Source organism: Spinacia oleracea, chromosome 5 (genome assembly GCF_020520425.1).
Source record: "Spinacia oleracea cultivar Varoflay chromosome 5, BTI_SOV_V1, whole genome shotgun sequence".
Classification (NCBI taxonomy): domain Eukaryota; kingdom Viridiplantae; phylum Streptophyta; class Magnoliopsida; order Caryophyllales; family Amaranthaceae; genus Spinacia; species Spinacia oleracea.
The window spans coordinates 68,504,760-68,520,154 of record NC_079491.1 but is presented as its reverse complement, the minus strand read 5'-3'; the positions used below and the strand labels follow the sequence as shown (position 1 = coordinate 68,520,154).

General features: G+C 37.1%; 1 protein-coding gene across 1 annotated transcript; it reads left to right on the top strand.

The window, feature by feature from the left end:
• The first annotated feature begins 8,064 nt into the window (after positions 1 to 8,064).
• On the top strand, positions 8,065 to 14,077 carry LOC110789613 (ER lumen protein-retaining receptor A). Its single transcript, XM_021994315.2, has 6 exons — positions 8,065 to 8,404; positions 9,288 to 9,553; positions 11,110 to 11,225; positions 13,379 to 13,452; positions 13,536 to 13,599; positions 13,694 to 14,077. Exons 1-6 carry the CDS (start codon positions 8,314 to 8,316, stop codon positions 13,728 to 13,730), a joined length of 648 nt encoding a protein of 215 aa, XP_021850007.2. The 5' UTR covers positions 8,065 to 8,313; the 3' UTR covers positions 13,731 to 14,077.
• Positions 14,078 to 15,395: the final 1,318 nt, after the last annotated feature.

The window sequence follows — 15,395 nt, the reverse complement described above, 5'->3', positions numbered from 1 at the left end:
GCTTGGCCGTTAGTTTTGCGTAGGAGACTGCCTCTACCCATTTAGTGAAGTAGTCAATTGCGACTAAAACGTACTCGTGTCCCCCTACGCTTGTGGGTGTTACTTTGCCGAATATATCTATACCCCAGGTAGAAAAGGGCCATGGGGAAGTGAATGTGTATAGTTCTGAGGGAGGTAAGTGGTTTAGGTTACTGAAGATTTGGCATTTTGGGCAAGTTTTCACAAAGTGATGGCAATCGATTTCCATGGTGGTCCAATAATACCCTGAGCGGGATATTTTCCGGGATAGCATTTTGCCGTTCATATGAGGTCCACACACGCCGTTATGGTATTCTTCCATTAGTCTTTGGGCTTGGTTTTGGTGAACACAAAGTAACTTGATTTTATTTGGCGTGTACTTGTACAATATTCCCAGGATTATGCTATATTATGACGCGAGGAGGCGTAGGGCCTTTTGTGCTCGCGGGGAGGTGTTTGGGGGGAATTCCCCACTTGTTTTGTAACGAAGGATGTCCGTATACCATGGTTCTTCTTCGGTTTTTTCAGGTTCGGAGTCTATGGCACAGCAATAAGCCGGCTCTTTTCTTCGTTCGACCCGAAGGGTCATTCCGTCCCACTCATTCGGGATGTTGAGCATCGAAGCTAATTTTGCTAGTGCATCCGCGAATTGGTTGTCGTCTCTTGGTAAGTATGTATACTCGATTTTTTCAAATTGCTCGACTATTTGGTCTAGGTGAGCTTGGTATTTTGAGAGACTAGTGCTTCGGACTTTCCATCTTTTGGATATGTGGTTGATTATTAGGGAAGAATCCCCGAAGACTTGTAGATGTTTGACTCCGAGGCTAACCGCGGCCTCTAGCCCGACTATGCAGGCTTCATACTCGGCGGCGTTATTTGTGGCCTCGAAGTCAAGTTTGACGGAAATTGGTATATGGGCCCCTTCGGAACTGACTAGGAGAACTCCGACTCCGCATCCCTTTTGATAGGATGCTCCATCGAAGTATAGTGTCCAACAGTCGTCTCGTACCATCAGAAGTTCCTCGTCAGGGAGGAGGTAAGCTTCCGTGGTTTCCTCATTCGTAGCATGTTCGGCCAGGAATTCGGCTACCGCTCTTCCTTTGATTGTTTTTTCTGGCATGAATTTTAGATCAAATTCTGAGAGCATGACTAGCCATCTGGGTAAGCGACTGTTTAGTGCGGGATTTTCGAACATGTATTTTAAAGGGTCTAGTTGTGACACTATATGAACGGTGTGGGCTAATAGGTAATGTCTGAGTTTTTTGGACGCCCAAACGAGGGCGAGGCAGGTTTTCTCAAGTTCTGTATATCTCGTCTCGTACTGTATGAACTTCTTGCTCAAGTAGTAGATGGCTCGCTCGGATCCATGTACACACTGTGAGAGCATAGCTCCTGCTGCAGTATCTTTGACGGTGAGGTATAGACGTAAAGGAATTCCGGGCAAAGGAGGGGAAAGGACGGGTGGTTTGCTTAGGTATTCTTTGATTTTATCGAAGGCAGTTTGGCATTGTTCATCCCATTCGGCTTTTTCTTCTTTTCTTAATTTTTTAAATATTGGCTCGCAAGTCATGGTAAGTTTAGAAATGAACCTACTAATGTATTGCAGCTTTCCTAGGAAACCCCTTATCTGTTTTTCAGTTTTTAGTGGGGGCATTTCGGTAATGGCTTTAATTTTGGATGGGTCAATCTCGATTCCCCGTGTACTAGCCACATATCCTAGTAACTTTCCGGAGGTTACCCCGAACACACATTTTTGTGGGTTTAGTCTCATGTTATATTTTAGGATTCGGGTGAAGAATTTTCTAAGTGCCGGGAGGTGACCGTGTCGGTCTTTAGATTTGACGATCATGTCGTCTACATAGACCTCGATTTCTTTGTGTATCATGTCATGGAGTAACGTGGTGGCTGTTCTTTGATAGGTGGCCCCCGCGTTTTTCAAATCAAAAGGCATTACAGTGTAGCAATATGTACCCCAAGGGGTAATGAAGGTTGTTTTTTCCATGTCTTCTTCTGCCATAAGTATTTGGTTATATCCTGCGTACCCATCCATAAAGGAGAGAAGCGCATGTTCCGCGCTGTTGTCTACCAATATGTCAATGTGAGGTAGAGGGAAGTCATCTTTGGGACTGGCTTTGTTGAGATCTCGAAAATCTACGCACATTCGCACTCGTCCATCTTTTTTAGCCACGGGGACAATATTGGCCACCCATTCTGGGTAGTTGGAGACTTTTATGAAGCAGGCGTCTAATTGTTTAGTGACTTCTTCTTTTATTTTCAAGGCTATCTCTGGTTTGAGCCGCCGTAGCTTTTGTTTTACTGGCGTCATTTTGGGATCTAGCGGAATCTTATGCTCAGCGATTTCTCGATCTATTCCGGGCATGTCTTTGTAGGACCAAGCAAAGACACCCTCGAATTCCCGTAAAGTGGAGATTAGATCGGTTTTTTCAGTGGGAGTTAAGGTGAGGCCGATTTTAATGAATTTAGGATTTTACTCTGTTCCGATATTTACCGATCCTGTGTCCTCAATTATAGGAGTTTTGAGTTCTTGTTCATTTACATCTTTTATTAATTCGGTATATTCCTCTTCTGGCTCTTTTTCGTGCTCATTAGTGGCGAGGCATTCTGCGTTACTACTCGGATTTTTAAGCGGCATATACTCGAAAGTTTTGTTTATCTTATTAAAGTCATGAAGCATTACATCAAAAAGATCTCCCGGAGTAGATATTTCCGGGTCTAAACTAGTTTTGGGAGAGGTTACAATTTTGTTAGGTTCGGACTCGGAGTCGGACTCGGATTCAGACTATAATTCTTCGTACATCGGGCCCTCTCCCGCAGATATCTTGAACTTCATTCCACGAGCATTAGTCCATTTGAAGGTCTTGCGCCACCCTCGTTGGATTTGGTCGACCTTTAAGGGTGATGGGGCGATCAGTTTAGTGGGATCGAATAATTCATCTTGAAGGGCCAATGCCATAATTTCTATTTCGTTCCTTGCTCTTTTCTTTTCTAACCCAAACAATAGCCCGAAAGCATGTGAGTTGGGGAGCGCTTTTGTCATAGCGTGGTTCTTTGAGGCGAGTGGCCTTTGAGAACGTAGAGGGTCGTGTTCCAGAGCATGCATCTCTTGGGTTTGTGCGACCTCTAGGAATAGATGTTCGGGACACGCTATTTCCATTGCGATCCTTGATGGCTATCACGGGCAGGTATTCAGGGGCCCTGCATTATCGTTGTGGAGTAAGAGACACATTAGTTTATTTCATGAGTCTGCTTTTAGACATTATATGACTACCCTTAAGTCGGACTAGTATATTTGGACTATTATGTTTGCACTTTGAACTCTTTATATTTTCGAAAATCTTTGCCCGTGTGACATTCATAATTATTAGCATGCTCGGTCTTGGTGCCGAACATTTTCGTCGTAGGAGGCCTAACAACGACACAAAGAGTTATTTATTATTATTTTTTTTTCGCTTTTAGAATCGAGTGCCTTTTCATACGCCCTCGCAGCAATTTTTTTACGAAAAGTTTTTTTTTGCTACGTATTTTTTATGCCCGGGCACCGAGGCTGTTGTGCCTGACCAAAAGGCCAGGCAGCAACTTCAGCGCCCAGCGAAGGGCGTTAGAAATATTGGCGCCCAGCCAGGGCGTTGAAAATGCGTCCCTGGCTGGTGCTCATTTTTTGTTTACGTATATTTTTTTTGTTTATGCGACTTTGATTTTGCGTGCTTGCCTAATAACGTCCTTTACGCGTTGTGCAGCGTTCGTGGGATTCGTTACGGGCCATCCCGAGCGTCGCTTATTTTTGTGGCGATCGTTCGGGTTTGCGGAACACGTATTTTGGTATAACTCTTTGGCCAATTGGTTTACGAATGTTTGGGCAATTTTTAAGGTCGTTGGTTTTCTAGCATTATTTGTCACACACAATCACATAATTCGCTACACATAACTAACATTACATCATGAGGCAAAATAATAATATGTCATGTATTTTATGATAGGCTTCTATGGGTAGTATTTGCGCAGGCTTGGTACCGCTTCTATCGCAGATCCAACACATGCCCCGGTCGAGGTAGTGCCTTCAACAGACGAATTTCGCCCAAGAGGCCAATCACGATGTAAGCCAAGGGGGCATGCACCAATGAGAGGGACCTAGTGGGCGAGCGATTGGGTTTGGGACGGGTGTACTACTAGCGAAAAGTGCCGAGTGGACAACATTCGAAGCGTATGCACCCCCCGGTTGGCGATGGGTATCCTTAGTCCCAACTCCCGAGATGAGACATCCAAGGGAGCCAAGATTCGTTATGCGGTTCTGTCCGTTCACATTAATATGCTGATTTTCAGGTCGTCTCAACTTGATGGGGAAATAAACGCGGGGTAGGATCGTTTCACCCTTCAGCTATTTTGATTACCTACGAGCACGAGTATTTCCTTCACTATCCCCAGTGGAGTCGCCACTGTGAGGGGTCGAAAAAGCACGAGGCTAATGCGTGACCTCGTCCCTCGTGGGCGTGACTTTTCTTTTTGTCAAATCAAGTGTAATTGGATTTCCTGTGAGTTTACACCCAATTGACTAGTAATATAGGAAACGCCATTCAGTTTTTAACGACAATGAGAAAAACTGACAAAACTCGGTTATCGTGACATAAAGGGAGTGCAATTATGTTTGACCACGACGACCATAGGTTCCCTTGTGATCCCTGGTGTGGGGATCGCATAACGTACACCCGCAGGGCAGAGATTGAGGGTTCGGGGGACTGTAACTACCGAGAGGAGTACTCGCTCTTCGATAACTCCAGAGGCAGGATATCCTTACTAGCTCAGCATAAATAATTGAAGGGACATGCGTTAATTATTAAACTAATCTGAATTGATTTTAGCAATATGCAACACATAATACTAGATCGATCGTGATTATCTTGTTTAGATTGATTTAAGGGACCTAGCATGATAGTTCAATTGTCCAAGATATTATCTTTGTTAGGCGTGATGGAACAATCAGATTAATAGTTTAAGAGTTTTATAAAAGGGCGAGAAAAGCGATTAAATCATGCGAAGGGACACATTAAGACGCACCCTTGAGAGGTGCGTCATGGTTCTCAGAAAACTAACCACTTTGGCTTTGTTATTTCTCCTTTTATTTAACGAATCTCAAGTTTCCGGGCTTAATTCTTCAGCTACAAGGGACAGGATAAGTTCTGTTCGATTTTTGGATCGATTGCGACAGAACGCGGGATCAATTTCGCAGCGTGAGGCTTAGGCTTAGGGGTTGGAGTCAATACTGAGAATATGAATTGTGTGTTTCACGTCGAATTTGGGGTTGTATTTATAGGGAAGAGTTCGTGGAAAGATAGAATTTTAGAGTACTAATCCAAGAAGAATTAGGAGAGAACACGTACCCAGGTAATTTCAGCGCCCAGGGCTGGGCGCCGAAGATTTCGGCGCCCAGAGCCAGGTGTTGAAAATAGGGTCTGGGCCGTATTTCCTTGTCAGATTTGGACTCGTGGAATACGGAGTCTTTGAGACTTATCCGAGTTCTTTTAGTGCGTATTAACTTTATGACGGAATGCGTCTGGGCCCGTTACGAACTCTAGGTTCGTTAGGATTTTAATTAATACGTAACTCTTATTTTCGAGCTATACTGGGAACAGGATTCCTCTTGCAAATTGTATCTCTTTTAGGATTTATGTTGGAGTGCAACACCTAATTCTGACAGGTTTCTATCTTTTGTGTCTTGCCACTTTTAGCAACTACCCGTTACGGCAGTTACTACTTTTAGCAGGTTCCTATAAATAGCAGGTTCGGGTGAAATGAAAAGTGTGATCGAGATTCGTTATTTTATAGGAGATGCGTTGCCAAGTGGAGATTTATGTTCTTATCATCGAACCTTCCCTTTCGGGAATGGAGACAAAAGTAGGTGTCTACAGTTTGGTATTGATCGTACTCTATAGTGTTGGAGCATAGCAATACATGTTATTGGTAGTTTCAACACCAATTTTGCTCGACATCATGTCTTCGGAATGGTGCTTATTATTACTGTTTACATTCATATGGAGGGAAAGAAAAAATACGGTTTTTCGTGCTTGTAACCAGGAGGGCCTTTTGCAAATGTTTTTCTATTAAGAAACTCCATGTAATTGGAGAGAAGATGTCTTAGGTGTGAGTCTGAGTTGCTACTCTAGGCCTCTTGTTTAGGTGTTTTTTGTATTACTACTTTTGGTCAATAAAATCTTTAATTTTTTTAAAAAAAAACAAAAAAACAATGATTAGTTACTAATTCATAATTTTTAATTAATACTAATTAAGTTATTGATTCTTTGAACTAGAAGTAATTAATAGTTATTTTTAATTATTCATTTATTTTAAATATAATTTTATTATTTATTAATTATATTATGTATTAACTTGTTAAATAATTAATTTAACTACTAATTACATTTTTGGTTTTGGGAACTACTAATTAACTTGGTTAATGAATTATTAAGAATATAATAAATGGATAATAAAACATAATAGTGTCCTTAAATGCCATTTCACATACGGAGTAGTCACAACCAACCACTAACAAAATAATTTACAAAATATTTCTATAAGTCAAACAACCAACAGAAAACCCAATGTCAACCACCAGTCAAAACAGCCAAGTGAAATAGCCGACATCCAACTGCCAACATTCAATTGATAAACACCCCTAAAGTTTAATTAATAAAATTGGTACACATTGGTTTCTTTTTCTTCCTCTTTAATACATATCCATATTATCACTTAATCCAAAAAATATTTTAGATCTCCTTCCAAATATACTTAAAAGGCATGGTTGCTAAATGCGGCTTGATTTTACTTGACGTAACCCATTTTACTTTTATTTTTTCATTCTAAAAAAAACCCTAACCCTCACTTTTATTATTTTCTCTCAACTTTTTTTGATATTATTTTGGTTCAAATAAATTTGAACTTTTTTTAGTGTCACGCGTTTCTAATCAAATTATAATACATATTTTGATTGCAATGGACGATATTTTTTGACTTGGAATACTTTGGAATTGAGATAATTTTTGTTTTTTTTCCTGTTTTTTCGAGCCTTTTCATGCAATTTCTATGAAATATGTACTTCTATGTTGTACAGATTGATCAGGTATAATTAACTATTTTGTACAGACTGAACAAAATATAATTAACCATTTCATACAAATTGAACATAACAGAACTAACTATTCCTTACAGATTGAACAAAATAATGATACTAGTAGTTCTTTTAGTCGTCTATAGTGAAACAACTGCCGAGTGATCATATAGTGGTTGTTTGTTATACATTACTAGTGATGATAGAACTCAGTTATGTTCAATTTGTAAGGAATTATATGTTGTTCAATTTGTACGGAATACTTAGTTATTAATATTCAATCTATAAGAAATGGTTAATTAATTTTGTTCAATCTGTACGAAATAGTTAATTATATTCCGTTCAATATGTACAAAATATAATATTTATTTCATACAAATTGCACGAAAAGACTCCAAAAAAAGGAAAACAAATAAATAAAAATTACCACAATTTCAAGATCTTCTAAGTCAAAAAATCATCCATTATTATAATCCAAAAATATATTCTAATTTAATTAGATACACGTGACACTAAAAAAAAGTCAAATCATTTAACTAAAATAATATTAGAAAAAGTTGAGAGAAAATATAAAAGTCAATGTTATAATTTTTTTTTGAATTAAAAAAATAAAAGTATAAAGGATTGCTTTAAATAAAATAAGGATTGTATTGGCGCGGGTTAGAACAGACACAACACCACATTGTAGTCTAGTCCATACACGTCAAATAACATACTGTCCATTACACGAATTACACCTATTCACCTAGTATGAGGGTACTCAACTGGGAGGGATGCTACCCATCGATATACACATACAAACTCCTGCGGAAAATTAGTCCATTCGTCGAAAGCGGTGGAAACTCCTCGTAATAGGGGGAAAAGAAAAAAAAAATACTATGAGGGTACGACTCTATGAGCCATTGAGCCCCCGACTCCTTAGTCCCCAGTCTCCCGATCCACCTGCACCGAATACACAAACTCAACGACGTGGAAGGAACGCCAACTTCTCCTACCGCCACGTCATTTCTCTCTCTCCTACATTTTCCAATTTCTCTAATTTTCGCCATTTTCTCCCCAAACTATCTATTGGGCTTCATTTCTGCCTTCTTCTTTTTCTTCTTCTTCTTCTTCTTCTTCTTCTTCTTCAGTTTCACTGTTTTCCAGATTTTCCAGATTATCAGAGAGAAGCAACCATGAATATGTTCAGATTTGCTGGTGATATGACTCATTTGATCAGTATTGTAGTTTTACTTCTCAAAATTTATGCTACTAAATCATGCTCAGGTCTTCAATCCTTCCTCTCCTTTTCACTTTCTTCCTTCTTATTTACTTTCGTATGATTATTTGATATTTTTTCGAATTTTGAATTCATTAATTTATGCAATATATTTCTTAATTTTGAAGAAATTATCTAACATTAGCCGAATTTATTCGCAACTAGAGGTTTACATTACTCAGAAATGCGTAATTTTTTTAAGGTTAGGGTTTGTTTGAAGTAGAAATGATGGAAGTTATTAAATGTCGGAAATTGTCTCCATTTTTGTTGTTGTATTTACTGCATTTTGACTAGTAATTGACCTGAAAAATATTTGAAAGTGAAAGAAATTTGTCATGTAGTGTTGTTGAAATTCAAATTCACGATTATTGGAGGAATAGAATTTGTTTGAAAAAATTTGAGGTATTATTATTGTCATTGGCCTTTCCTTGAATTCTGGAACACTTTTTGGATTATGCGCATCCCTTCTAGCTAGTGGATTACGGAAAATTATTATTGCATTATTAATTTATTACATGATTTGCAATTTACTGGATGGATGATGAAACCAACATATCGGATTTCACTTTCACTTGAGTGGACATTAGTAATTGTAAAAATGTAGAATGAGACATTTATTTTTAGGATGAGAGGTAATGTGAATGTTTTAGCGTAACGTCTTTGGAGCTGAGCGAAAGGTAAGCATGCGATGAGACTTTATTTATGGTGGTTTGAGTACAATTTTAGTGGTATTTGTAGTTTTGTGCTGTAATGTTCACAGTTTTTCTGTTTGAGAAGAATACATTTATTAATTTTAGATAGCAGTTTTCTGTAGTTGCAATAGTCGATGCTTGATGATTAACTTAGAGCGTTATCTGAAGTTTGTTTGGGATCATTGTTGCCACTTGTCAGGCATTTCTCTGAAGACGCAAGAGCTATATGCGCTGGTCTTTTTGGCTCGCTACCTTGATTTGTTCACAGATTTCATATCTGTCTATAACACTGTGATGAAGGTTGTGTTCGTTGGTAGCTCCTTGGCTATTGTTTGGTGTATGAGGTTGCACCCTATCATCAAGCGTTCATATGACAAAATTCTTGATACATTTCGTTATTATCTTCTGGTCCTCGGATGCTTAGTTTTGGCGTTGTTTATTCATGAGAAGTTCACCGTGCAAGAGGTAAAGGCTGGGATTTTAACATGTAATTTTATCTGTAGCATTTGCATTTAGAAATTTGTGTGTGTTGCGATGGTAATTTGTGTTTGAAACCTTCAACCAGTGCCTGGAAAGAAATTTCAGTGTGTTTATTTACTTCGTTATGTTAATTCGTTGGAAGAATTTCTATGTAGTGCAGTTATCCATGCTTATGCTTTTGCTGTTCTCAAATGGAACTCTGATCTTGTAATCCTGAATTTGTGCAAACTATATACTGTTTCCTGGGAGTTCTTTATCTATGAGGCTATGAGTTGCATATTCTCTTCCCTGGAAGAGGATTAAGAGGTCTATGGTTACTTGTGTTCAATGAAAGCTTGAAATCTTTGCCAGAAGTGAAATTTGTTCTCTTCCACTATAACTCGTATCCTCATTTTCATATTATTCTGGTTTCTTTTTGAGCTGCTACATGGTATCACTTGACCTTTAGAGCACTTTTATGGCATGGATGTATTATTGCTCAGCATTAGACGTGTGTAAGTTTGTAAAGAAGGTTTTAAGCATTTTGCTGGAACTTTTTTTATTTCTACCTGTTGTGATGAAAACATGACATTGGAACATGTCAATGTATGAAGTTCCTCCCCTACTTTCCATTTTTGAACTCTTATGGTAGAATACTTAATAAGAAATATGTTCCTTCCTCATGAATCAATGATAACATTTCTTCGTTTCGTAAGCCTTGTAATTATTTCGTCTCTTTTCGCCTTTAAGTAGCAGAAGAAAAAGGTGTCACTTCCACAAGAACTATGCATATGGCGTCCCCATAAAATAAATATAGAAATAGTTTGTGCTTATATACTTTATCCCTTCCCCCCAACCCTGGTAAAGATTCCATCTTAAAGTACTGAAGTTGAGGAATGTTGGTAGAGTTTGGTGTTACCCTGATGTGTCCGTTTTTTCTATTTTGATGTATGTGTCTTACCTGCCTATATTATTTAGCATTCAAATTTATTTTAGTGTTTGGCAATCTTTAGGCCTCGCTATGTTCTAGTTCAGATAAGCTTAGACAAAATTAGTCCAGACACACTCACAAATAAGGTCATTGAAAATAAGTTCAGAACTTCAGATAATAAGTTCAGGCCTTGTTTCTCTTTGCTAATTTGGTGTCCTTCCAATGCTCTACTAATTGCTCCAACAAATCAATTAGCTTGAATTCTCACTTTCAAGCTACAAGTTTGCTTAAATTTATGAGCAGAACTTTTCCAGCATCTGATTAGGAGAACATTTTATTCCAAGTTTTGTTATTGTTTTTAGTGTCCTGTGGCGTTACTCTGCAATATAATAGGAGTATAGGACCATAGTTTTAACTAGATTATGCAAAAACAGGATGTTGTTCATGGTTCCTATTATTCATGATTCATTTCTTCATTAGAAAGTTGCACGATTTGAATTTGGGGAGTTCTTTTAGAATTTTATCTGTTCTTTTTCTAAATAGTGTTTGCTATTCTAGAACTACACATGTGCGGGCTGCAAACACTTTCAATTACATTATAGCTCATTACATCATTATATATTTTTTCCAGGTTTTCTGGGCATTTTCTATATACTTGGAAGCTGTTGCTATTCTTCCCCAGCTTTTCCTGCTACAAAGAAGTGGAAATGTTGACAACTTGGCAGCTCAATATGTTTTCTTTCTTGGGTATATCCTAAATTTATCTCACTTGTTTCTTGTTGGTATATCTCTAGTGATACAAACTTCCCACCATGAACATATCTTGAGGATCTATTGCTCTGTCGTTTTCGCCTTATTGAATCTCCGCTGTATCCCATGGATTGCTAAACCAGAAGCCGGAGAGGCCAAAAGCTAATAAAGAAAAAAAGTTCCTGATTCAGATGTATTTTACTCTGTAAATTTATCAGGCCTTTCTTTCTGAACCATCTGCTGGTGCCCTTTATCTAAAATGTTTAACCAGCTTTTCTTGTCCTAGACTTATTAATTCAATATATGTTTACAACTAGGAATAGTCATGAAATTGCGTCTTTCTCAATTTACATAGCTGGGTATGATCAGTTAATCAGAAATAGGCATACTTAAAATATTTGCTAATACATCCTTCATCCTTTTACTAAGATTTTGAACTATACCATGCAGTAGCTGAGTCTCCTCCTGTTTATTCCCTTTTATTAATATTTTGGTTGCTATTTCATCTAATCTGCTATTCCCTTAATGGTCTTTTTGTGTGTGTGTGTGTGTGTGTGTGTGTGGTAATTTTCTCAAGCTACCCTACTTTGCAAGTTTTTTTGAAGTGCTTTTCAAAGTACATGGTCTCGGGACCAAGCGGCATGGACATATTTCCATGCTAGATAGTAGATACCCTGTATCGCATCATCGATCAACTACCGCTTGATTCTTGAAGGTCAGAATCCCTAGATTAAAAACCGTGTGGGTGGAGGGGGGGGGGGGGGGGGGGGGGGGCGCGTTGCGGAGAGGAGAAAGAAAAAACTAATTACGTAATGCTGTTTGGATCAGATGACGTAATAAAAGAATGTTTTCCTCTTTTAACAAGTTTCATCTGCGGATGCTTGTTATTTAAATCAAAGCAACTAATTTTTTATTAGGGTGATCAAGTAGATTTATAAAAGTTACTTGAAACTTAGAACAATTGTTTTATGGGCTCGACTTATTTGAGTTATGTTAATACGTACGAAGTTTCTTAATTGTTTAAGTAAATGACTATTGAAATAAACTCTCTGATAGCAAACGAAAATAAATTTACCAATTTTCAAGAATTCGTTTCTTGGTCTAGAATATTAATAGCATTTTGGAATGTGTCAAGACATGTATATATGGAAGGAGAGTTGGTGTGAGGAAGAAAAAGTTCTCATCCTTGATGAAATTGTTTGGAATGGTATTATGTCTTGAAACTGTTGCAGGGTACTCTTAAGCTACTCAATCTTTCTTTCTGGTCCTTCCAGTTAGATGCGAAAAATATATTGATTTTTAAAATTTGATATAGTATTATGAACAAGGATCAATACTCCATCAGAAAGCTCAAGGTAGGAAAATCATGAAAAAAATCCATGCTGCAGGTTTTGCTATGATAATACTACGTATATGATAGTATTTGATATAGAATATTTTTGTTATATGTTTCCCATTATTTGCATTATGCTTCTTTATTTATTCTTTCTCCGTTTTTTTTAGATGACGCAATTTGACTTTTGACACTATTTATATAATCTACTTTGACAATCAATTGTGATTTATATTTGAGAAAAGATATAGTTATGTGAGGACTGAGGAGGTTTTGGTATAGATTTATAATATCAACTTTTTATAATTTTTACCCATTGATAATTAAAGATATTAATGATTGAAATATTGCATTGGCAAACTTGATTAAAAATTGTGTCATCCAAAAAAGAACTGAAGAAGTAACTATAACTACGTAAACGTTACTATATCGGACAACGTATCTCTCAAGTGCCAAGTCCATTTGCCAAATGGCCCAAGGGATAAGAATGCTCAATTAGTCAATTGTATTAGTCAGTGACCTTTCGACTTATTAAGATAGGTAAAGATGATAATAAGTTCATATCACATATTTTAAAGCCTGAATTCTGCTTGTGAAGTGCAAATTCGTTGCCATTTCATGCTCTGTGATGGTTGTCCCTACAGAGTTGACTTCTGTATGATCTCCTAAATATGACCTATGACTTCATGAGTAATATATTAGTATGTCTTTAACATCTACATACCTTTGTTTGGGTCAAAATTACCTCAAGATTCTGTAAATTTGATGTTTCCATTTAAAACATCCATGTAAAAAAGGCATTTCTTGTTTTTTATAGGGCATACAGGGCATTCTACATTTTCAACTGGATTTATCGCTACTTCACAGAACCATATTTCAGTCGATGGATAGGTAAGGGATTTTATCCTCTTCAGCAGAACAAAGCGATGACCAAGCTAATAATGTCTGACTTGTGATTTCCAATCAATTTCCAGCTTGCGTCTCTGGTCTTGTCCAGACTGCCCTTTATGCGGATTTCTTTTACTACTACTTCATCAGGTAAATAACTCAGAACTTGATCATTTGTTGTTGTTTCCTTTCTAATGTATATGAAATGAGGAAGCCCTTTATTTTATTTTATTTTATTTTTCAGCTGGAAAAACAATTCGAACCTTAAGTTGCCAGCTTGAGCCATAATGCTGAAAGGAACAGGACTAATGTTGAAGGCTGGTCTGCTAACACTATCGGCATGATTGGCGTCAAGGTTTTGTGATTTTGGTTCCAGTACCATGATGAGATTCCTGATTGTATTGGACACTGGCGAGTTTAGGTGGTCTTGTATAGGGAACTCTTTTCCTTTTTACATAGATCAGATTATACACTATTTGATGTAGGACATACAGCACGTGTAAAAATTAGGATGTTACATCATACATTGGATGCCTGAATGAAGATATGGAGTTGTTTGTAAGTTGCACAAATAAGGACCGAGGTTATACACATTCTATGAAATTAGTCAACTTCATTTCGTGTTTTATCATCAATTTGTAGATATGTCTTGAGGTTGAAAGAGGAACGTCACTACTATTGCTATATTTAAAAGGTTCAGTCATCTTGTTTAGTGAACCAAACGGCCCTTTAGTGGAGGAGGGTAAATTTCGGGGTTGGTTCCCCCAAGACCTGTACATTACTATTCGAATTATGATGGAGTACATAAGTATCATCTTAAAAACTTAGTTGATCCAACTTAGCAAATAGTCTTATCTACTCATGTACTGCAATTGATTGTTATTAATAGTAATTTTATATTTTTGTCAAAAAAACATTCTATCTCAATAATAAATAAATAATTATGATAAATAATACTCAGTAGCAGTAATAACAAAAAAAAAAAAATATATTGATAAAATTTATCAATCATAATATTATTAGGGCTTGTTTGGTTGACATGGGAATTTAATTCGCATATGAAGTTGTACTTCAAAGGAAATTATTTTTGTTGTTAAATTCATAGGAACTTCCTTAAGTTGTTTGGTTGACATGGGGATTAGAAATTCTCATGAAGCCATCCGCCGGGAGTTTCGGGTTTAATACCGATATTTTAGCAACAAATCTAATTTTGATTGACTAAGGGGGGTTAGGTAATTTAGGCTCTATTCTTTAGAGTTGAACTGAACTGAAGGCTCTTGAACTGAACTAAATTTAAATTAACTTAATTTAAGTGAACTGAACTAAATATTACTGAATTGAAATAAATAATAGATAAATAATAATTAATAATAATAATAATAATAACTAATAACTAATAACCAATAATTAATTGCTAAATAATAACAATAAATGATAAATAATAATTAATAATAAATAATAAATAATAAAAATAATATATAATAATAATAATAATAATAATAATAATAATAATAATAATAATTATTTGTAAAATGTTTGACTTTGTTAGCATTTGATTCATAATAATAATAATAATAATAATAATAATAATAATAATAACGGTTTCTCTCTAGGGCTTGGTTATGGCCGATTAGGGTGAAGCGTCCACGTCCACAATCCGGCGGTGGCGGCGTCAGTTGGTCTGGTGACCGGCTCAGGCGTTTTCTGGCGGTGAGGCAGCGCATATAGGGCGGCTTGCTGGTGGTTTACAGGCGGTTTCAGGCGGTTCTCAGGTGGCTCTTTTGAATTTAAAGTGCAGTTTTGGTGCGTTTATGGTGCGTTTTTCACGCGGCGGTTCCGGCGGTTTGCAGGGTGTTTTCAGGCGACTATTGTAGTGTTGTTCAGGCGTCATTCCACGTCGTTTTAATTGCAATTCTCGGTGGTTTCTTGTGTAGACTTTAAGGGCA

Coding starts and splice junctions, on each gene's coding strand:
- LOC110789613 (XM_021994315.2), top strand. CDS start 8,314: ATGAATATGTTCAGATTTGCTGGTGATATGACTCATTTGATCAGTATT. Junction 8,405..9,287: donor TGCTACTAAATCATGCTCAG/GTCTTCAATCCT, acceptor GCCACTTGTCAG/GCATTTCTCTGAAGACGCAA. Junction 13,600..13,693: donor TTTTACTACTACTTCATCAG/GTAAATAACTCA, acceptor TTTATTTTTCAG/CTGGAAAAACAATTCGAACC.